We start from the raw sequence: 22463 nt of genomic DNA, 5'->3' as shown, positions 1-22463 counted from the left end.
CACATGGGAGAAGAGATTAAAAAGAGTCTCTTGGCAAAAGAGACTAGTGTTGAAGAAGAAGAGACTAGAATTATTGATGGCAATGAGGAATTGTCATTGAAAGATTGAAACCAAGAAGATATGGGTGGTGGCTAGCCCTGCAACATTCACCAGAGTTGCGACTTTCGGGACAAATGTCATCAGTCAAGCGTTTATCGGCCACAGTGGCCCTACGCAGTTGGCGGCTTATTCACTCGTGTTCACCGTACTTGTCAGGTTCGCAAACGGCATCTTGGTATGTTTATTTTGGCTCCCTTTACTATTTCTTTTCGCAGTTTTTGAACTCCACGATAAATTAGTTCGAAAGAAGTTGCGTTTAAAGCAGAAAGTTTTGTTTACTGCTAAAACCTTCAGTTTATAAGCAGTTAAAGCTTTAATGTTGTGTTTGTATCGGATACTAGTTCTTTGAAGATCAGCCGTTGCTTATTCGTCAAGTTTTCTTTACTTTATGAATTGTCGTGTGATCTATGTATCCCAACTTGTAAATGAAAAACGTATTACCCCAACCACATTATGGTTTATCATTTGTTTTCCGAATTGTAGATGCAATGTGAGATAAGCGTTATTTTCTAATGGCTACTGTACCATTTAGTTCACGAAGTTATCTGCTCTACGGAAATTTAACCATAACTTCTAGACTTATCCTTGTGATCTGACTGATCGATGTTTCTGAATCTGTTACTCTGCAGCTTGGCATGGCAAGTGCGTTGGGAACTCTCTGCGGTCAATCGTATGGTGCAAAACAGTACCACATGCTCGGGATACATCTTCAAAGGTCATGGATAGTAGTGTTTGTAGGCGCATTATTCCTCATTCCTCTTTGCGTTTTTACAACCCCCATTTTTGAGGCTTTAGGCCAAGAAGAAAATATTTCAAAATTTGCAGGATATATTTCTCTATGGGTAATCCCTGTGCTTTTTGCATTTGTGGTCTCATTTACCTGCCAAATGTACTTACAAACGCAAAGCAAAAATATAATCGTTGCATATGTGTCGGCGATTTCAATTGGAATCCATATACTTCTTTGCTGGCTTTTGAGTGTGAAATTTAAGCTTGGGGTTCCCGGTGTAATGGTATCAACGCTTATATCATATTGGTTACCCAACCTGGGTCAGCTTTTGTTTATTCTATGTGGAGGATGCCCGGAAACATGGACAGGCTTCTCGATGTTAGCTTTTACTGATCTCTGGGATGTCCTCAAGCTTTCTCTGTCATCCGGCGTTATGTGTTGGTAAGAATTTCTTTTTGTTTCGGCTTTATTTTGTCCCTTTATTTTGTCCCTTATTCCTTAGGTTTCATTAAGTGCGTGGCACTGCGTGCATATAAGTTGTTATAAATTTACTGATTTCGGTCATTGAGAATATCTGCATGGAGACATTGTGACTAGGAGCGTTCACATGGACACAAATCACATATAGGTGCTTCTAACTGATTTTCATTTAGTCTCGAGCTTTGGTACAACACTATCTTGGTCCTTTTAACGGGGAACATGGAAAACGCTGAAGTTTCTATCGATGCCCTATCTATTTGGTAAGTTTTAGAGTCTTCCTCTTCCTTGTGATCTTAATCTCTGATCATCCAACTGTTTCCAGTGCTAAATGTTTCTGACATAATGGCAGCCTCAACATCGCCGGGTGGGAAATGATGATATCTCTCGGTTTCATGGCTTCTGCAAGGTACTAATTATTATTCTCGTTCTTCAGAAAACTGTTCTCAGCAAGCGCGATGAGAATCATTTAAGATCTCATCATCGTAGCAATGCCTCACTTTTGAATCTACGCTTTGTTTCTTCAACAGATTCTTAGAACTTCATATGTTTGTTTGTAATGTGACGTTGTACTGAAGTGTGCTTGAAATCTTTCCCTAGTGTACGAGTGTCAAATGAGCTTGGAAGAGGTAGCTCAAAGGCGGCAAAGTTCTCGATTGTAGTTATTGTGTCGATATCATTCGTCATTGGATTGGCGCTTTTCGTGCTTTTCTTATTCTTGAGGGAACAACTTGCATACATTTTCACCAACGATGAGGCTGTGGCTAAAATGGTTGCTGAGTTGTCTCCTTTGTTGGCCCTCTCCATACTGTTGAACAGCGTTCAACCCGTGCTCTCTGGTAATGTCGCCATTTCTCTGAATACGCAGTCAAAGCTAAACAGATACCTCGAAGAAAACAATTTCCTTTTGTGCCTTCAAGTACCGGATCAAGAACATTTCTTGCTTCCGAAGGAACGTATTATACATCTTGAAGAGTTTATAACGTAACGAATCTTTCATCGACAGGAGTTGCTCTGGGAGCTGGATGGCAGAAATATGTAGCATATGTGAACCTGGGCTGCTATTACATCATAGGGATTCCTGTTGGAGTTGTGCTTGGTTATCCTCTAAAAATGCAAGTCAAAGTAAGTTACTCTATCTTCTTCTCACTCAATCTATTTTTTGTTAGGGTTCGTTGGAGGGGTTCTCGATATTGGATTCTGAGACTGGAGTGCGATGCATATTTTGTGATGTTAAAATGATTGAAGAGAAAGGAGAGCAAAACAAATGAAAACTGAAATTGGTTACCAAAATTCGTTTTTAGTTTTCAGAGAAAGTGAATGAAAACTGAAAACAAAATGGTTATCGAACAAACCCCCTACTATATCACTTCAATAGTTGCATTTTTTCTTCGATTTGCTTTTTGTAATAACTCATTTCATTAGTCCTCTTCCGCAGGGTGTTTGGATTGGAATGTTGCTTGGAACATTAGTCCAAACTATTGTGCTAATCATACTCACTTGCAAGACTGATTGGGAGAAACAGGTAGAATTAATATTTGATTGTTTTCTTTGCATCTAAAACTAACATTACACATACTGAAGAACCTTCTTCACACCCAAGAAACTAAAACTTGTATCCACATCTAGAGGTAGAAATAGCTCGTAACCGCGTTAGCAGGTGGGATCGAACAAATAACAGAGAATCAAACGCTCACACATGAAAGATCTGGTTTTTGTCATTCTTCAGTTGTTATGTTTCCTCCACGAGAAAGACATGTAGAAGTATACCCATCCCGCATTATTTCCCGGTATCGATTCTTCTTCTACAGTGATCCAACGGGGTCAAGGTTGGTTGGGTTTTGCTCCTGGGATGATGGGCTACAAAGCCCAAGTGATGGCATCGGCCATCGCTTTGCCGATTTGCCAGAAAATCGAAAAGAGTGGCTGGAGCACTGTTGATTTTCATCGACTTTCGTGGCCTCCAACCACCACATAACATGGTTAATCAAGGTGGTTCTTGGGTGATTTTGTAGAGGGGAATGAGAGCTTCAAGATGGTGGTGGTGGCGTCGAAAAACTCTACCGAAATTGGCCGGAATTGGCCTTGGAAAATGGGAGCTCGCGGTGGGTGTGGGTCGATGGGAAGGCTACTTCCCCTTTTTTTTTTTTTTTTTTTTTTTCTCTCTTCTTCTTTCCTCATTTCTAATTGGGCTTCACCCCACAAAGTGGGGATTTAATTTAATTAAAACTAAACCTTGAATAACCAATTTCAAACGTCCGTAACTATACCGTTATAATCCAAACTCGCAAACGGCTTTCGCCTATGCGCTCGTACCAACGAGTACTACGAGGATATGCTAAAAGAATAAGTCTCACATCTCCCAAACCGATGGTCAACGGAAGTCAAAGTCCTTGCCTCTAGGGTATTTTCGTAAATTCACGCTTTTAAAATTAATAAAAACGTAAAATTTGAAACGGGTTATCACATAGAGTGAGCGGAAGAAAAGAGACATAGGTTGAGAGAAAGATGATTCTAGAAAAAAATAAAAAGATAAACTAATAATAAATTATTAATAAATATGAATTAAATAAAATGATATTTGAGTTTGTTAATTATCCTGTTTTTTAGTCTATTCTAAGTTAGTCTAGCTTAGTTCCCGAAATGAGTCTGGTGCAACAAGCACATCCTAATAGAGTTGTAACAAGGCGCTTTACAAAGACCTTGATGGAGCTCGTTTCTTTTCCCATAGTGATGTGTCACTCGACTCACACAAACTTTCCAGAATGATTAACAAAATATGTTACATGAATTTTCTATCAAATTAGGAGAGACAGGTCAAAGACCTATTTTTAACAGAAGCAATATTGTCCCCGACTTATTAATTATCACCTACATAGTTCAACATGTGTGAGAGTTTTATCACAAAATATCTCAATGTTAGTTGGAGACTCCGACTTCGAGTGAGGTTAGTATATTTAAACTTGAAATGAGAATAGGATATTTAAACTCTTATTTTTCTTTATTTCTTATCCATGGGGATATTTCAACATTTCGTGGTCTTAAAAGGAAGTTAAAACATTAACCGTTGAATTGATAATAGACAGCTAAACGTCTCTTGTGACCGCGAAATTTTTCAGGATACCGGGTACCCAACCTGACCTGGAGTACCGAGCCAATTAAAGACAGGCACGTGGCCTGCTTTCTTTTTCAATTAAAACAATTTCAGTGACTTCCAAAACACCGGGCTCAATAACCGATAACGGCCGTCATGGCCTTTGCATAGATCTTCTCAATTCCCTTTAGCTTTTTGCTCGAATTTTTTAATTTCTTTTGAGTAATTCTAATTTTTTTTTTCTCTTTTTAGGGTTTTTCATAATTTAAAAAATTCATGAATTCATGCATAGTATGAATGTTTTGGGCTTCAAGAGGAATACATGGAGGCAGATTGCAGTGATTTTTTAAGAAAATGCAATTTTTTTTCCTTTAATTTCTCAACTGATTGGTGTCTCCATAAAAGGGCAGTGGAAGGCCATCGGAGCAAGGATGAAACGGAGGAAGGAAAGGTATTCATTGTCGGCAGCAGTTTAGCCTCTGATTCAAATCCTGGAGCTGCCGAGCGGGTTGTCGCGTTCGGGTCCAGGGTGTCCGGTGACGCAGCTGAAGAGGAGGAAGCCGGCGAGGCTTTATATTCCGGTGATGTCGTCGGGATTTAGAGTGGGTTTGATGATACCAATCCACGGTGGAAAGGAAAGAGGTGGTGAATACTTAACGTTGACGGAAGTTTTTTTGGTTTTGGATTACGTGTTCATATGTATTTAAAGAAAAAGTTTTAAAAGCCATGTGTCTATTTCTCATTGCTCAGGTACACCAGCTATCAAGGCTTATGTGGAGTTCCCGGCTCCTTGAAAATTTTCTTCAAGAAGTGTGATCAGTACACGGAATGGTACAACACTTGTCATTATACAAATAGTGGAATATGTGTGCTAAAAAGTTAATAACTTAAAAAATAAAATTTCTCATCACTCTTATTAAAACATATGATATACCACTTGTATTCTCATCATAACTAAAAATTTCTCGGGACACTGGCCCAGGGAACGACAGGATTCATTCTCTCACTGCAGAGAAAGGACAAATGAGCAGGAATAAAATACATCATACGAGGGTGGTGGGCTTGAAAAACCAATAATTGAAAAAAAAAAAAAAAAAAAAACCCAAATCATTCACTCACAACAGAAAAATAAATAAATAAATAAAAGAGTAAGATTTTCATTTTCTTTTTTTTTTTAATTTTAATTTAGAAATTTAATCTTCGTATCATTATCCTTAGCTAAATCGTTTTACACTTCACCACATTGCTACCAACTATCCTACCTTACACTCGTGACTCCTCACTTCTTGTATTGCCTACATATAGTATAGGCCTGCTTAATTGGTTTTCGCATATTGAATTATGTGAATTTTTTTTTTTTTTTTGACAATTAGCAAGAATGATTATTTTTTGACATTTAGTTACATAAATTATCAATATGTTGTCGTTATTAAAAAAATGACCAATTCTACAACCAAATGTCAAAATTGCCTATATAATATTTTGAAGAAGAAGATTGCAAAATTTGACATAAGAAACCTGGCCAAATCAATTATAATTTATATTGAATGGTTTTACTACTAATTGCATCAAAATATTTTTAGTACATAAAATAATTAAGTTGAGAACAATATTAATATTGATAAGTAGTGAGTTGATGGACTATCTACCATAGCGGAGTGATCCTCTATCCCCTAATAAATGTACATGAATGATAAAACATACCAAAAAATAAAAAATAAAAAATAAAAAGAGGAAAAAAATGCGAGGACTTTCAAAGCACATAGGAAAAAGTAAAAGTGAATATACATTGTATCTATACGAAAGTATCGATATGGAGGTATATCCAAGAAGTATCGGTATAAAGGCAAAGGTACGGAAGTATCGATATAGATGCATAGGTACAAAAGTATCGTAATGGAAGCATACGTATGCAAGTATCTACGAGGAAGTATCCTAATGGAAGCATAGGTATGCAACTTTCTATACAGAAGTATTGGTAAGATGGCAATAAGTAGGAAGTATTGATATGAAAGCATAGGTATAGAAGTATCGATATGGAAGCAGAGGTACAAAAGTACCCGTATCGATGCAAAAGCATGGGTACAATATTATCGATACATAAACAAAAAGTCAAACATAAAGAAATATAATTCATACGTAAACATATATAGATACACAAACATGATTTTACGATGTTAAAACTTAAAAAAAAAAAAAAAAAATTAGGAAGAGATAAGATATCGGATACGGAGATTGGCATGAATATATGGAGAAACATGGATATGTGGCTTCACCGTTTTCTCCTTTCATGAATCCTAATTGAATAGCATATCGTTAAAAGAAATTTCGTTTTTATATTTATATGGAGATCTTTTTATTCCAGTTTTATAGTAATTTGTAGCTATATTTAACTTTTCACTTTTGTAACCCTTATAAAACTCAAAACAAAGAAATCAATACGTACGACATACCTTATAAAATCAAATAAAATATGAGGTGTATACACACTGTCATAGACATGAGGTTAAGGGATTGAATTTAATTTTTAATCTTATTTAAGTTATTCATCTAAAAGTAATATTTTCAAAGAATTATAATCAAGTGCAAGTGGTCTTTTACCACAGTGGTGGAAAAATGTTGAGTCCTTGCATGACGGCATGAGTTCAAACCTCATCAGTGGTTAATCTAATACATAATCTAAAAAAATCTATCATTTAACAAAAAAAAAATTATAATGAAGTTTTCTAATTTATTATAGTGGACCTCAAGACTCTTACCTAAAACTTTGTCATTATACTGTTAGGCCTCTTCTGACCAAACAAATAAGATGTTGATAATGATAGTGTACTTGAATATGAGGTGATATTTCACATGTTATTATTTAAGTAGAAAAAAAAATTATTTTTTAATATTTCATAATTTATATAATGACATACGATATATTGCAAACACACTGAAATAATCACTCGTTGCTAACAACCATTCAAACTCCAAACTGTCCAAAATTCGTGTTAGCTGAAAAGCATAATTGCTTTATATATCTTACATATATTTTATATACATAATGGAACAGTGAATGCCCATGAAGTTTTTGGTAGGATGTGTGTACGTAAATCAGTACTCGCACCCACCACCCATCGACGACGCCATTCAATCTTTTTCATTTTTCGCCTTCTTTTTATACTCATTTTTTCCTTTTATTTATCGACTTCCCAAAAAAAAAAAAAAAACCATATTAATGACAGCCAATAATTTAATTATTCGTCAACTTCAGTCTCCTCTGTAAACATCTCGTCCACACTCTCCAGCTCCCTCCTCTCTCTCTCTCTCTTTCTACCCCTCTCTTCTAGTTCTATCTCTGATCAGTGCTACTCTTCCAATTCATCCGTCGCCAGGGGAGTGTCATTGGGTTAATTTGCAGCGTATAACTCCAGCATGTGAGTCTCTCTCTCTCTCTCTGCAAAGGATTTTTTTTTTTTATTTCTAAACGTTTTTGGATATGATCCGTCGCAGAGCCACTAAAGGACAAGGATAGTCATGGGCCTATCCAGCAATTTCTTTTCCTTTTTTTACGTATAAGATATAGCATAACCTCGTAAGTTTAGTTGCAATATTGAAGTTCATAGATTTGGGATTCTCTTATTCTAGTTATAATGATGTAGCTTCTTCTACTTGTTAATGACTTCACGTTCATCTTTGGGCGGAGGAGATTAATCTGGGACGAAGTTTTTGAGCGCGATAGCTGAATCTAATTGTTAGGATTTATCACTTACTGTTTTTAAGCTAGTTGGCTTGAACTTCTAATTTGTCTGCTCTTAAATATTACTTGGATTAAGTGACTATATGGTTGATGCAGTATGAAAATCATAATCTACCTCTATCTTGCATATTAACCTAAGATGTTTCTCCATCTGAGTTGAGATAAATAAATAGAAATACAATCAATCTATATTGTACCTTAGGCGTTAAAAAATAAAGTTTTATATTTGTGAAAGACCTCTCATGAGGTAAGATTCAACCTCCGCCACTAGGTATGATTTTCTAAATGTAATTGGTTGGTTGGATAATACGAGGGATATATAAAATGATTCGTAGCTGTGAACTGACGAGTAATATAACGTCATATTATTTTATTAATTAGTTAGCGCTTTAAGTCAGCTTTGTAGGAGTTTGAGAGCCTCTTGTTCCACATTGGGTAACAGTATTTTTTCATTAACCTTTATATAAGCTTATTCCTTCTTCTTAGTAATTAGAACTTGGACCCTTTGGAAATGGATTGAAGGCTTGGGACTTATGGCTGTGTGGATTAGGCTTGAATATAATATAGCCTAAATACAATTAATATTAATTAATCAGATTCGTAATTTTCGGATTAAGTTTTTAATTAATTTATTAATTAAAAATGTTTTGATTAAAAGACACAACTATTAGAAATAGTTGTATACTTTCAAAAACACTGAACAGGTATTTGAAGGGGTGTGAAACAGCCTATATATTTGCAATCACAATGTCAAAGTGAGATCATCTTTTCTTCCTCTTTTTTTCTTCCGTACGAAATTTCCAAAAAGTAAGCACACAAAGCAAATTCGCTAGAATTCTAGAATCCAGTGCGGGTTGTAGAATTAGGTAGTTGAATTCTGGTCGAGCAGACTTTATAGAACTACAAGCACAAAAGTGAGATGAAAATATTGTTCGAAGGACATAGCTTTTACGCTAGCCTCTACCTTCTGTGATCAAGTTAGTATCATTGATATTCTTATATTAGTTTCTGTATTTATTGTATAATTTCATTCTGCACATCAAATATTTTTGGTTAATAAAATATTAGAATTTCAAGTTCTGTTTATTTCTGTTATTTTTTGTTTATTTCTGAATTGTCTCCAACAAGCTTTCGGTATGTATAAATGTACATATATAAACGGTTTAAGTCAATATGATTTGTTAAGAGTTTATCAGAGCTTAAGGTAATGCCCAGATTCTGGGTGGCCAGCTTACTTTAGCAACTGGTTTGTATGGTGATTTAAGTTAGTTTTTACTATTTGAGAAGGGTACGTAACTGATAACTAAGTTAACTAGCTCGAGGAACATTGCTGTCAAAGTGTCAATGAACTAGTTGGGTGGGTTCAAACTTCACAACTCATGTGCGGCTGTCGTTACTGTCTACGAGTAGTTACGTGGCATATTTAGCTTCACGTAAGATAATTTGCATTTTGGTCCCTGTATTAAACATACGCAAATTGATCTTTCTACCCTCGCTCTCTAAACCCTAATCATTAGTGCTTGCCGTTAGTAAAACGCACGCTAAGGAGATCATATTTTGAAACTTACATTTGTAGACAACATGTGAATCACCTCTACAATAGAGGTGGAATCCACTTGTATCACTAGACCTTATTTCTATTAAAATGTGAATTCACATACACTTGACCAAATATTGTCTCGCTAGCATTTTCTAGTAAACATATATCATTTTTCTAAACCAAAACTTAAAACCCTAAAACGATATGTATGTATACATATAGTTTATTTTGTGTCACCAAGTTATTTTAATTTTTTGTCTCTAAAGATAAATTAGTTTTATGAGTGATGCTAGACATATCAGATTTTGTAGGCTACATAATGTGATGGTTGATGGCTGAATTTTTTTTTTTTTTTTTTAACAACCGATATTATTTACACTAAGGGAGAGGGAGCGGGCTTAGCCTCACAATGGGTTAGCAATAATGTGATTCAAATTCTTCTTTAACAAGAATCAAACCTAACGTCTCTCACTTATAAGTGAAGAGAAATACCACTAGACCGTAGTACTAAGTGGCAAAATGTCAAAATATGAACCACATTATTAAAAAGGGATCTAACCATCACCCACCGCATTATGTGGTCTACAAAATAGGGTCTACAATATTCTAACATTTTCCTAATTTTATTTGAGAAGGGTAACTATAATTGCAAGATGGAAAATACTAGGAGACCATCTTTTTAGATCATATTTGTAAATCACATAATGTGGCGATTGATGGTTAGACTTATTTTTTAATGATTTAAAGAAATAATCCAACTATCACATGTAACATCATGTGCTATATAAAATATTGCTACAACAACAACAAAGCCTTATCCACTAAGTGAGTCGGCTGTATGTATCTTAGAATGTCACTACGCTCAGTTTTGTACCAAGTCTTTAGTTATGTTCAAGTACTCCAAGTTTTTTCTTAGAGTTTTTTTCCAAGTCTTTCTAGGTCTTCCTCTACCCCTTTGGTCATAAGCCTGTATCTCGTCATCGCATCTTCTAATCAAAGCGTCTGTAGGTCTTCATTTCACATGTTGATGTAGGCACCACAATAAGTATGGTTCCTATATTAAATATGCATATTGATGGCTTCTCGTCTATCAAAGCAATGCTTTGATCTATTCTAATTAAGTTGCATTGTAACTATGATGTGTGATTAATTTGTATCGAATATTTCTAAAAGAATTTAAGTCCTCTCATTTATAAGAAAATAAGAATATTATTTTTGTTGTAGGCCTATTTAATTGAACGATCTACAGTTTAGAGAGAGAGAGGGGAGCAGGCCATAATAAGAGAGAAGAGAGAATGATTTAATTGTGAGGTGTGTTTGATTCACCCATTGTGCCTTTATTTATAGTAGTAGGATAGGTAAAAACCTTTCCCTTTAGGATTACAACATTTAATAGGTAATCTAGTCCTAATAGGAATATAAGATACTTTCTCATATCTCCTAGGATTTACACAATCACATTCCTATTCTAAATATGACTGCAACAATTTTTATAATTGTTATAATTTTATTCTATAAATTGTGGGAGCCCAAATTCGAGTTTAGTCCATTTAATTAGAGTAGTGTGCTTCTCTTTCTACACCCAAAGCTTAAATCTCTCTCTCCATAATTGAGATGAATCAGTGTAATTATTTAGAGTGGTGTTATACTCACCATAATGTCTTATTTTCTCACCCACCTTATGTTCACACCCACCATAAAAAGACAAAACATACATAAACTCTTTCCCCACCCACCATTATTCCCAAAATAACCCTATATATTTTTTCTCCCAATTTTCCTTGCTTTAAAAAATTTATTATAATTTAACAAAAAAGAAAATAATCATTAAACAAATATACCCAACAACTCTAACTCCAAATATCACAGTAGTCCCCAAAAAATTCCCAGAACCGTCACTATCAACACACCCAAACCTCAGCCCAACCACCTCTCCCCCCCCCCCCCCCAAAAAAAAACACCTAGCACCCCTCCTCGCCCAAAATCCTTGATCGGCCTCAACGGCGTGTTTTTGGAATCAGGAGATGGTTCTCGAGTCCCCATTTGATCGAGTCGTTGAAGGATCGCAGAGGAGATTAGTAGACGAGATGGGCTTGTCGTCCAAGCCGAGCACATCCTTGACGAGTTTGGTGAAGGTCTCAGCCATGGCAAGCGAGACGATCGGTGAGAAAGCCAATGCATAAGAGAGAGGGAAGAAAGAAGAAGCAGTAGTGTTTGGGGTTGAAGCACTGAGGTAGGAAATTAAAATGGGGTGAAGTTATGGAGGCTGAGGTCGGGGAGGGTGGTGGTTATGGGGTTCTTCAAGCTTTTTTTTTTTTTTTTTTTTTTAATTTCATTTTTATGTTAAATAAGTTTTAAGTCCAACTGTATAATAATTGTATATGTGTTAAATTTTGAGTGGAAGTTATGTGCTGATGTGGTAAAACTAATTATCTAATGATTTATCCTAATTGTGGAGGTGAAGGGGCTTGTGGTAAGATATGATTGGTTGGTTTTTAAGTCTTTGAAGGTCATTTTATACAAGGACAAATTTGTCAATAAAAGTATTATTTTAAAGTGAGTGAAGTGATAAGACATTGGGATGGGCTTAGTAACACTCATTATTTATTGATTTTATAGAAAAAAAATTGATGCAAAAGCACGTGGATCGTTAAGCACAACACATAGTTAACATCCTTTGATAAGAAAGTTGAGATTTCATCCTAAAACTAGTAAGCAATGAGGGAGTAAACCAACTCCTTATATGACCCTTAAACTTTTGTAATTTTCCAATGTTGGATTGACATTTTCACCATTATTGACCGGCTGTGAGCCTCCAAATTTGGGGACCTGATTTCAGACACTAGACTTCAAGTCTCCAAAATTTTCTACTTGTAGTGCAAGAATGAATTAAAAATCATTTCCATGAGTTGCGCTACATTTATCATGTATTTTGTATCATCCCTCTAGTAGAGGTAAGGCCTACCAACACACGTGAGTCCATCTCTATTAGAAAAATCGTATAAATAGATGGTAAGAATAACATTTTTGAATTTCCATGAGAATAATTTCCTTTTTTTTTTTTTTTCTAATGGCATTTGTATTTGTATTTGGCACTTGCCTTGCAGATCAATTAACTAGACTATCTTGGCCACGTCAAATGGGAGATGAGATTAAAAGGAGTCTCTTGGCAAAAGAGACTGGTGTTCGAGAAGAGGAGACTAGAATTATTGATGGCGATGAAGAATTGTCACTGAAAAGAAGGGTATGGATTGAAACCAAGAAGATGTGGGTGGTGGCTGGCCCTGCTATATTCACCAGAGTTGCGACTTTCGGAACAAATGTCATCAGTCAAGCGTTTATCGGTCACATTGGTTCTGCGCAGCTAGCGGCTTTTTCACTCGTGTTCACCGTACTTGTCAGGTTCGCAAATGGCATCTTGGTATGTTTATTTTGGCTCCCTTTACTATTTCTATTATTTGATCTTGTTTTGCACTTGTTCTTGGGGACAATTGCAATCCTCATACTACTCTCGATTTCTTTTCGCAGTTTTTGAACTTCACGGTGAATTAGTTTGAAAGAAGTTGCATTTAAAGCAGATAAAGCTTTGTTTAGTGCTAAAATCTTCAGTTTATTAGCAGTTAAAGTTTTAGTGTTTTGTGTATGTATCAAATACTAGTTCTTCGAAGATCAGCCATTGCTTATTCGTCAAGTTTTCTTTACTTTACAACTTTTCATGTGATCTATGTATCCAACTTGTAACCGAAAAATGTATTACCCCCAACCACACTTTGGTTTATCATTTGTTTTCCGAATTGTAGATGCAATGTGAGATAAGCATTATCTTCTAGTGGCCACCATACCAATTAGTTCACAAAGTTATCTGCTCGACGAAAACTTAACCCAAACATCTAGGCTTATCCGTGTGATCTGACTGATCGATGTTTCTGAATCTATTACTCTACAGCTTGGCATGGCAAGTGCGCTGGAAACTCTTTGTGGTCAATCGTATGGTGCAAAACAGTACAACATGCTTGGGATACATCTTCAGAGGTCATGGATAGTACTGTTTGTAAGCACATGCTTACTTATTCCTCTTTGCGTCTTTACAACCCCAATTTTTGAGGCTTTAGGCCAAGCAGAAAACATTTCAGAAATTGCAGGATATATTTCCCTATGGGTAATCCCTGTGCTTTTTGCATTTGTGGTATCATTTACCTGCCAAATGTACTTACAAGCGCAAAGCAAAAATATGATCGTTGCATATGTGTCAGCGATTTCAATTGGAATCCACATCTTTCTTTGCTGGCTTTTGAGTGTGAAATTTAAGTTTGGGGTTCCCGGTGTAATGGTGTCAACGCTTATAGCATATTGGTTACCCAACCTGGGTCAGCTTTTGTTTGTTCTATGTGGAGGATGCCCCGAAACATGGATAGGCTTCTCTATGTTAGCTTTGACTGATCTCTGGGATGTCCTCAAGCTTTCTCTGTCATCTGGCGTTATGCTTTGGTAATAATTTCTACTTGTTTCGGCTTTTATTTTGTACCTTATACCTTAGGTTTCTTTAAGTACGCGCGTATAAGTTAATATAATTTTACTGATTTTGGTCATTGAGAATATCTGCATAGAGAGCTTTCACATAGACACAAATCACATATAGGTGCTTCTAACGGATTTTTCATTTAGTCTCGAGCTTTGGTACAACACAATCTTGGTCCTTCTAACGGGAAACATGGAAAATGCTGAAGTTTCTATCGATGCCCTATCTATTTGGTATGTTTTAGAGCCTTCCTCTTCCTTGTGATCCTAATCTCTGATCATCCAACTGTTTCAAATGCTAAATGTTTCCGGCATAACGGCAGCCTTAACATCGTCGGGTGGGAAATGATGATATCTCTTGGTTTCCTGGCAGCAGCAAGGTACTATTATTTTTCTTGTTCTTCAGAAAATTGTTCTCTGCAACCATGATAATAATCATTTAAGATCTTCACCGTAGCAATGCCTCACTTTTGAATCTACGCTTTGTTTCTTCGACATATTCCTAGAACTTTATATGTTTGCATGTAATGTAATGTTGTACTGAAGTGTGCTTGAAATCTTTCACTAGTGTACGGGTGTCGAATGAGCTTGGAAGGGGTAGCTCAATGGCAGCAAAGTTCTCGATTGTAGTTATTGTGTCGATCTCAGTAGGCATTGGATTGGTGCTTTTCGTGCTTTTCTTGTTCTTGAAGGAACAACTTGCATACATTTTCACCGACGATGAGGCTGTAGCTAAAATGGTGGCTGAGTTGTCTCCTTTGTTGGCCTTCTCCATACTGTTGAATAGCGTTCAACCCGTGCTCTCTGGTAAAATCGCCATTTCCCTGAAATACGCAGGCATAGCTAAATAGATACCTCAAAGAAAGCAGTTTCCCTTTGTGTCTTCAAGTACCGGTTGAGGTAACCATTACCAGCATTTGACGGCACGAAAGGAAGACATGAAAGAAATCACGACTAGTTAAATAAGTACATTGCAGTTATCAAAAACATTTCTTGCTTCCAAAGGAACGTATTATAAATCTTGAAGAGTTTATAACGTAGCGAATCTTTCACCTACAGGAGTTGCTCTGGGAGCTGGATGGCAGAAATATGTAGCATATGTGAACCTAGCCTGCTATTACATCGTAGGGATTCCTGTTGGAGTTGTGCTTGGTTATCCTCTAAAAATGCAAGTCGAAGTAAGCTCCTCTGTCTATCTTCTTCTCACTTAATCTAATTTTTGTTAGGGTCCGTTTGAGGGGTCCTGGATACCGGATTTTGATACTGAAATTGGTTATTAAAACAATCGTTTTCAGTTTTCATAAAAAGTGAATGAATACTAAAAACAAAATGGTTATCAAACGGCCTACTAAATTACTTCAGTAGTCGTCGTGTTTTCTCCCGATTTTGCTTTTTGGATTAGCTTATTTTATGAATCGTCTTCTGCAGGGTGTTTGGATTGGAATGTTGTTTGGAACATTGGTCCAAACTATTGTGCTAATCATACTCACCTACAAGACTGATTGGGATAAACAGGTAGAATGAATATTTGATTGTTTTCTTCGCATCCTTCACTAATTAACATGACATACAGAAGAACCTTTCTTCACACCCAAGAAACTAAAACTTCTATCAACATCGACAGGTAGAAATAGCTCATGACCGCGTTAACAGGTGGGATCGAACAAATAACAGGGAATCGAACACTGACACGTGACATGTCTAATTTTTATCGTTCTTCAGTTGTTATGTTCCTGCCACGAGAAAAGACGCACAGAAGAGGTATAGCCGACAAACGGAGGATGTTTTGGAGAGTTTACATTACTTTGCATTGTCCCATCAATTTTCTTCAATTCAACAACCATCATTTATGAAATTTGAAATGCGTATCATTTATGAAATTTGAAGTGCGTTACCATGTTTCGAGTAGTCTAGGTTGGAAATAAATGAAATGTCTATTGGCATTTGTTTTTTTAATCAAACTTTCACTAAAAAGAAAACAAGTGAAACTTCGATAGAAGCAAAGGGGGGGTAATCGTCCCTTATAGCTCGAAGCTCCTCCATAGCCACAAGTGGCTAACAAAAGCAGGAGGGGGAAGAGAATCGCCAGACCTCCGATCTAGTTGCGTGGAGGACAGGGTAGACCATCACGAGATAAGACTTGAACCAAAAAGGGAGGGGGAACCCAAACTATCCGAGATCTTCGTGAATGATAAGGAAAGTATTTTACATTGGTAACCTTACTGGATTTTCCAGATAGAATTTCATCTATGATATTACAGATGATGAGAACACTAAAGTAAAGAATTGCTTTACAACAGAGAAAGGATCATCTTCTCAACAGATTGTATGCTGGTAAATCTTTTACACTGGAGACATCTTCGAGTGCTAGCTCGCGTTCTAACTGACTTGTCGTAGACTTCATGACATCCTGGAAAAAATTAAAACAGAATCAGAATCAGAAGAATGCAGTGCTTTGTATCTTAAATTTGTAGGCGGAGCGACAAAATCATTTACGTTGAAGTCCATAAAAGAAGCACGCTTTACGAGCCATTGAGCATCCATCATCTGGAAGGCTACACAATAAAGGTTATCAAATGCCATCTCATCTTCTTTAAGCAGTTCTAGAAAACGGATTCCAGCCAAAGTAGTTGGCTTTGCTGCAAGAGAAATATATCCGATTATTTCTTTATAAACACAGCATCAGCATTCAGAATTTGGCGGAGGAATAAATGAACTCTTCAGATGAACATGCTAAGATGATGCATTCTCATCGAATAATTATCTGACACTACAAGATCGTCCATCCTCTCACTTAAAAATTTATCGGTACCTGATTGAAGATCCAACATTTGTGCCAAAACAAAAGAAATATTGATGCCAGCTACAGCAAAGGGATATTCCCACTCAGCTCTAGTTCCATCTTGCTTGTGCAACAATCTCTGGAATGATTCCTGTAAGAGGATAAACTCAGAAACTCATTAACCCTTTCATGACTTCTGCGGAAACACGGAACAAAATGAATACTTAATTACAATACAAAATCTTGCATGCTATTTCCAAAAGAAAGCAAAATTTTGACAACCATACGCATTGAAGCATTGAAAGGAACTCTTTGTATGCATATGCACATGCATCAAAGCCTAACAAAATTAACGCCAGCGCTTCTTGTCATGTAATGTATGCAATAAGCTAGAAGGTTTGAATATACAAGAGAACTGTAAGACAGATGCTGGGAAACACAGAAGATAAACAGCCATAATAAGAAAGAGTCAATCTGAAGGAAGTTGTATTATTCTAGTTAGAATGAAAAGAAAAATCAGCATCTCCTTCCAGCACTTAACCCAATAGAAAACAGTCCCAGCATCCAAAGCCAAAAGCATTTCTCCCATGTAATACAATGAACTCAAACCCTTCTTTTCTTGGACGTGAAGATAATAATGGGGACTACTAATTCACCAAATCATAAAAAAGGGCGAGACTTCGAGTTTACCACAGCGATGGCATCCAAAACAGAGCCTTGATACCACCGCTAAAAAAGTAGGATGCTAAAAATCTACCCCTGCCACAATATTCGTTGACATTTCTGTAACTCTGAGCACTCAATCTACTGATATCCCAGATAAGGCCGATATTTTCGTCCTTCCCACAGAGCCTACTCTAAAATTGAAGGCAACTGAGGAAAATTTCCAACTTCAGAATCATTAATATCTGTGAAACCCAAAATTTCATATGCTGAGACGATTCTCCACTCAGCCTTGGAATGAAAAGTTTAGTTATGTAGCAATCAGTGTTCATTTGCAAGTCATAAGACAAATCTTTGACTAGAAAACTAAAATCACATTAATTATCAGAACAGTAAGGGCCAAAGAATTTCAAGCTTAATGAATTAAAGGTTTTTTTTTTTTTTGTCAAATTAATGAATTAAAGGTTACAAAAGAAAACACTAGGATAAATCTTGAAGTAACTGGAAAATATATAATTGAAAAAAATAATAATAATAAGTTAGAAGGAGACAAACCGGATACTGTCGGGCAAAAAAGATAAGATTCTCCAATGATATAAATCCCCCACCTCTACAAATAAGGTTGGAAATTTATCGTTATCATTTTTTTTTTTTCACAAAGAACATATGACAAAACAAAAATACATGCGACTCACTTCACAATACTTTTATCTTGTTTAAACCACGTACCTAAAATCTGTTGAAGGGTCTGAACCTTGCCAGCCCATCTGTTTCCAAAGGTCTGATTGAAGAGGTGGGAGCTCCTTATCCGGATAAGCCAACCTCCATAACTCTAAGAGCGCATCCTGCAATCAACGAACTCAATTTGTTTTTAATATTGAAATAAAAAAAATTAAATTAATTACTTCAATGTCCAGTAATAGTACAGACAACCCTTGTATTTTTAAAAACTATTCGGACATTGATTACAATGTATGTATGTATGTATGTACGTATGTATGTATGTATGTACGTACGTACGTATATGTACACACTCACTCACACATATATATAAAAGGTATTCTTCTTTATTTACAAAAACAATGTTCAATGTTTTCCCAATTTCTTCATGGAGACTGCATCCAGAATTCGTATGAGAAGAATACCAGGGGTGCACATCTTGGACTAAAGTTAAACAAACAATCTAACTGTAAATACTTAAATTTCTCTGAACAAAGAGCATAAGTTTAGACATTTTGGGCATGAAAGGCCAGCCAAAATCAAAGAAAATAATGATAATAACAAACCAGAGTATACAGTAGTACTTGTAACACCAACAGAAAAATGATCAAAATGCTGTCAAATGGGAAAAAGACCTACTTGATGCTCCATGCGAGAACCATCAAAGGGTACTTGAAGCCTTTGTCGTAGATATCTGAGTCTTGCTTCCTAGAGGACACAAATACCCATGCAAGTGAACACCATATTAAAAAAAAGTTATATTATACAATCTATACAGATCAATGATGCATAAACAGTATAATAGTAGTCATCCCATTGTTCCAAACATCAATATAGAAGACATGTTCTCCTAACAACTAAAAATCAAATTGAGGGTCAAGAGCAACGAAGAGATCTACTATAAGGAATTACACCATCCTCAAAGCCCAAAGCCAAAAGAAAAATGAGAAACTACCAGCTTCCAATAACAGATCAAATTTTCATCACATATCAACCCGAAAGTGATGAAGTATTCAATAGTTCATTTTGATCCCCAACAGTTAGCAAGCCAAAATCATCTAAGTTTCAAATTCATGTATTTAAATTTTAAACCAGCCCACACTCCTGAAAATGAAAGAAGATAGAGAACTTATAAATGAGCCCACACCCCTTGGGTATACCCCAAGAGCAAAAATATATATCATAAAGATATAGACATTTCATTCTCAGATGGATATCAAGATCAGATCACATACTTGCAGAGGACTAAGGGGAGGAGCAAACAACTTAGCGCTTGCTCCATTTTGTGTACTTGTAAAGAAGGTCAAAAGCCGTCCAATAAGCGATCCAGATCCAAGAACAATACTTGCTACAAAGAGAAAACCATAAAGAATTAAGTTCCAAAACTAAAAGTATATTCCCACTGTCTATATTACAGAGCAAAATTCAGTGTATAAACAGTAAAATGATCAGGATCCGAAATATGAGGAATGAGCTATGTCATATTAATTTTAACCATATATAACTCCTCAATAGAGTGTTGAATGATCCTCAGGGTACTTTTACCTCGTCCAACGAATATATTGCCGCTCTTTAGGATATTTCACTTAATTATAGGTTGCTTATCAAGTGGTTAACTTTCTAAGAATAATTCTATAGTAAGGTCAAGAATGGCAGAAACTTCAAGGTTGCTGTTTATTTGGTTACATCATGTTCTAAAAATTTGGCCGTATAATGCCCCATCCCTTACGAGCAAAGTTGAGGAAAGATTTTCCAGTAAAACGGTAAGGTCTTATTGACAACAAAAATAATGAATACCTAACCACTGTGCCCACTGTGCAATCAACTGAGAAAACAGAAGGGTCCAATGGAGGTGTTCCTTTCTCCGCTCATCATCCCAGATCTCTTCAAGTGTCGTTTCCTATGGAGCATCTCAGAAAGATATCAATCACAAAAAGGCCAAAAATAACTATTACCGGTAAAAAAAAAAAAAATCCCACCCTCCATGTAAATGAACAAATAAAAGCCTCACCTCTGCATGTCTATCTGAATAATTCCCCAATAGAGGCACATTAAGATCATCTGACTCCGACGTCTCCAAATGTTCCATCTTTTTCCCATCAACATCCCCATGATGAAGCCTTTTCCTCAAAGTTCGTGATGTCATGGCGCTTCCTATATAATCACACTGCATTTCCAAACAAACCATCTCATCAATCGCATTGTTACGAGCCAACCACCGAATCTTTCACACAATGGCAAACAACCCAAAACCAGATTCTCTCCAAATTTCCATTAAAGCAACAACTTTCCATGAAATCGAAGACCAAGCACTTTACTTAATATTCAACCATTAAACAAGTGCAATTTCACACTAATCCACTACTGCATACAGTCCCAAAGCTACTGAGATACACCCACAAATTTCAAATTCATAAACCCTAACAATGACAAAACTCGGATTCAGTTCGGAATATCAAATGGGTTTGTACCATCTTCCAATTCAAAGCCAAAAACCAAGTTTACAATAGCAAAAACGAAGAAATATCAACAAATCAAAAATTGAAGAAGGCGAAGACAGAGATATGTTGACGCCTCACCTTACGTTACCAATGGCTTCCGCAGACGATCCCAACAAAACTGAATAGACTTTCGCTCTTCTGTGATTTCTGTGCTGAAAATCAAAACGAATAGCTTGCTCTTCTGTATGTGACTATTCATTAGCCAGAACTCTGAAAAAATCAAAAAAATTGTATATCTATCGATTCTGTGTATGCATGTGTATGTGTTTATTCAGAGTATTTGTATTCGTGAAGACGACTTTCTGAATCCGGAGTTCAACGCCAATTCAACGCGAGCACCGCCGACGTGACGTGCCTACAACGTTTTAAAGCTTGCGCCTTGTTTCCTTTTTCTGTCTTAAAACTATTAACCCAATAAAGCTTATGGCCATGTCCAACCAAAATGGTAAATTTAGCTCCGTTTTGAAATACAGTTATGCAAAAAAATATTTTTAAATAAATAAAATCAGATCATACTCGTATATCATCTCCAATCAAATGAACTAAACATAGCCACCTTAATAATTTATTAGTAAGTTTATACTTTAAATTTATTGGTTAGTTTAATTAAATTATCTTAGATGTTTTCAAATCTAGTCGTTGAATTTGAATTAATTATTACAACTGAGTATTTGGGCCTCAAAAAAGGGATAAGAGGGGGCCACGTTTGGCCAATCTGATGCCCCTTTCGCCAAATAATGATGTGATGGTCTCTATAAAATTATAGCTCAGTCATCAGTTGGAGATACGTATTTGGGCAAATCATATCATTTTTTTGGTTTTTGAACCTTTAACCCTCTCCATTGAAGATAGCCTAATGATTTACAATCACACATGTGTTATAGACCTGTTATTTATTTTTCGTTAAAGCTAGGTGAAAGTTATGGGAAAGTTATAGACCAATTTTAAAATTTATCCTTGTTTACATGCCCATACACTATGACAATTTTCTGCTATACACGAAGTGAAATTAGTGTTATTATTTTACTTGTATTATAACATACGTGTAACTAGAAGTGGGGCGTATATAACTCTGTCGCCTAAATATACCATAGCACATGGATTAGTACACCATGTGTTTAGTGTTCTCAGTACATATAAAATTTCTCAAATAGGGTGAAAACTCATTCTCTCTCCATAATTCGCAATTGTCTGATTTTGTTCGGTGTGTTGTCATTAGTCTCCCATGTTACTCCGTTCTTTTAAGTTGTTCAAGAAAATCGTTAGCTCGACTGAGGTAGTGTCACATCCCAAACTCAGCTCCGCTGTAGCATGATATTGTTCTCTTTGGGCCCCAACCACGCCCTCACAGTTTTGTTTCTGGGAACTCACACGAGAACTTCCCAGTAGGTCACCCATCCTGGGATCGCTCTAGCCCAAACTCGCTTAACTTCAGAGTTCCGATGGAACTCGAAGCCAGTGAGTTCCCAAAAGGTCTCGTGTTATATGGAGGTGGGCAAGTACATATAAGGTACATCACTCCCTCTCTGCTGGTCGATGTGGGATGTTACAATTCACCCCCCCCTTAGGGGCCCGACGCTCTCGTCGGCACACTCGC

The 22463-nt window shown here is 36.3% G+C and overlaps 2 protein-coding genes and 1 pseudogene across 3 annotated transcripts; 2 read left to right on the top strand and 1 right to left on the bottom strand.

Annotated features, from left to right (window-relative positions):
• The first annotated feature begins 3 nt into the window (after positions 1-3).
• Positions 4-3009, top strand: LOC137746310 (protein DETOXIFICATION 21-like; annotated as a pseudogene).
• A 4492-nt stretch (positions 3010-7501) lies between these two features.
• Positions 7502-16082, top strand: LOC137745971 (protein DETOXIFICATION 21-like). Its single transcript, XM_068486005.1, has 9 exons — positions 7502-7819; positions 12790-13103; positions 13629-14170; positions 14348-14434; positions 14524-14580; positions 14769-15007; positions 15260-15378; positions 15629-15715; positions 15825-16082. Exons 2-9 carry the CDS (start codon positions 12822-12824, stop codon positions 15894-15896), a joined length of 1485 nt encoding a protein of 494 aa, XP_068342106.1. The 5' UTR covers positions 7502-7819; positions 12790-12821; the 3' UTR covers positions 15897-16082.
• A 280-nt stretch (positions 16083-16362) lies between these two features.
• LOC137746197 (uncharacterized) lies at positions 16363-21249 on the bottom strand. 2 transcript variants are annotated; one of them, XM_068486272.1, is made up of 10 exons: positions 20945-21249; positions 20377-20532; positions 20163-20265; positions 19601-19713; positions 19005-19073; positions 18375-18490; positions 18201-18255; positions 17013-17133; positions 16697-16839; positions 16363-16610 (listed from the first exon to the last, which is right to left on the bottom strand). In XM_068486272.1, the coding sequence occupies exons 2-10, from the start codon at positions 20509-20511 to the stop codon at positions 16509-16511; spliced, it is 957 nt and encodes a 318-aa protein (XP_068342373.1). In that variant the 5' UTR covers positions 20512-20532; positions 20945-21249; the 3' UTR covers positions 16363-16508. The 2 variants fall into 2 exon arrangements, with proteins under 2 accessions (XP_068342373.1, XP_068342372.1); XM_068486271.1 differs by lacking the exon at positions 20945-21249 and having other exon boundaries at positions 20377-20785.
• Positions 21250-22463: the final 1214 nt, after the last annotated feature.

The sequence above is a fragment of the Pyrus communis genome, chromosome 9 (genome assembly GCF_963583255.1).
Source record: "Pyrus communis chromosome 9, drPyrComm1.1, whole genome shotgun sequence".
In the NCBI taxonomy this organism is placed as follows: Eukaryota; Viridiplantae; Streptophyta; class Magnoliopsida; order Rosales; family Rosaceae; genus Pyrus; species Pyrus communis.
This window is presented reverse-complemented; position numbering and strand designations above follow the sequence as displayed.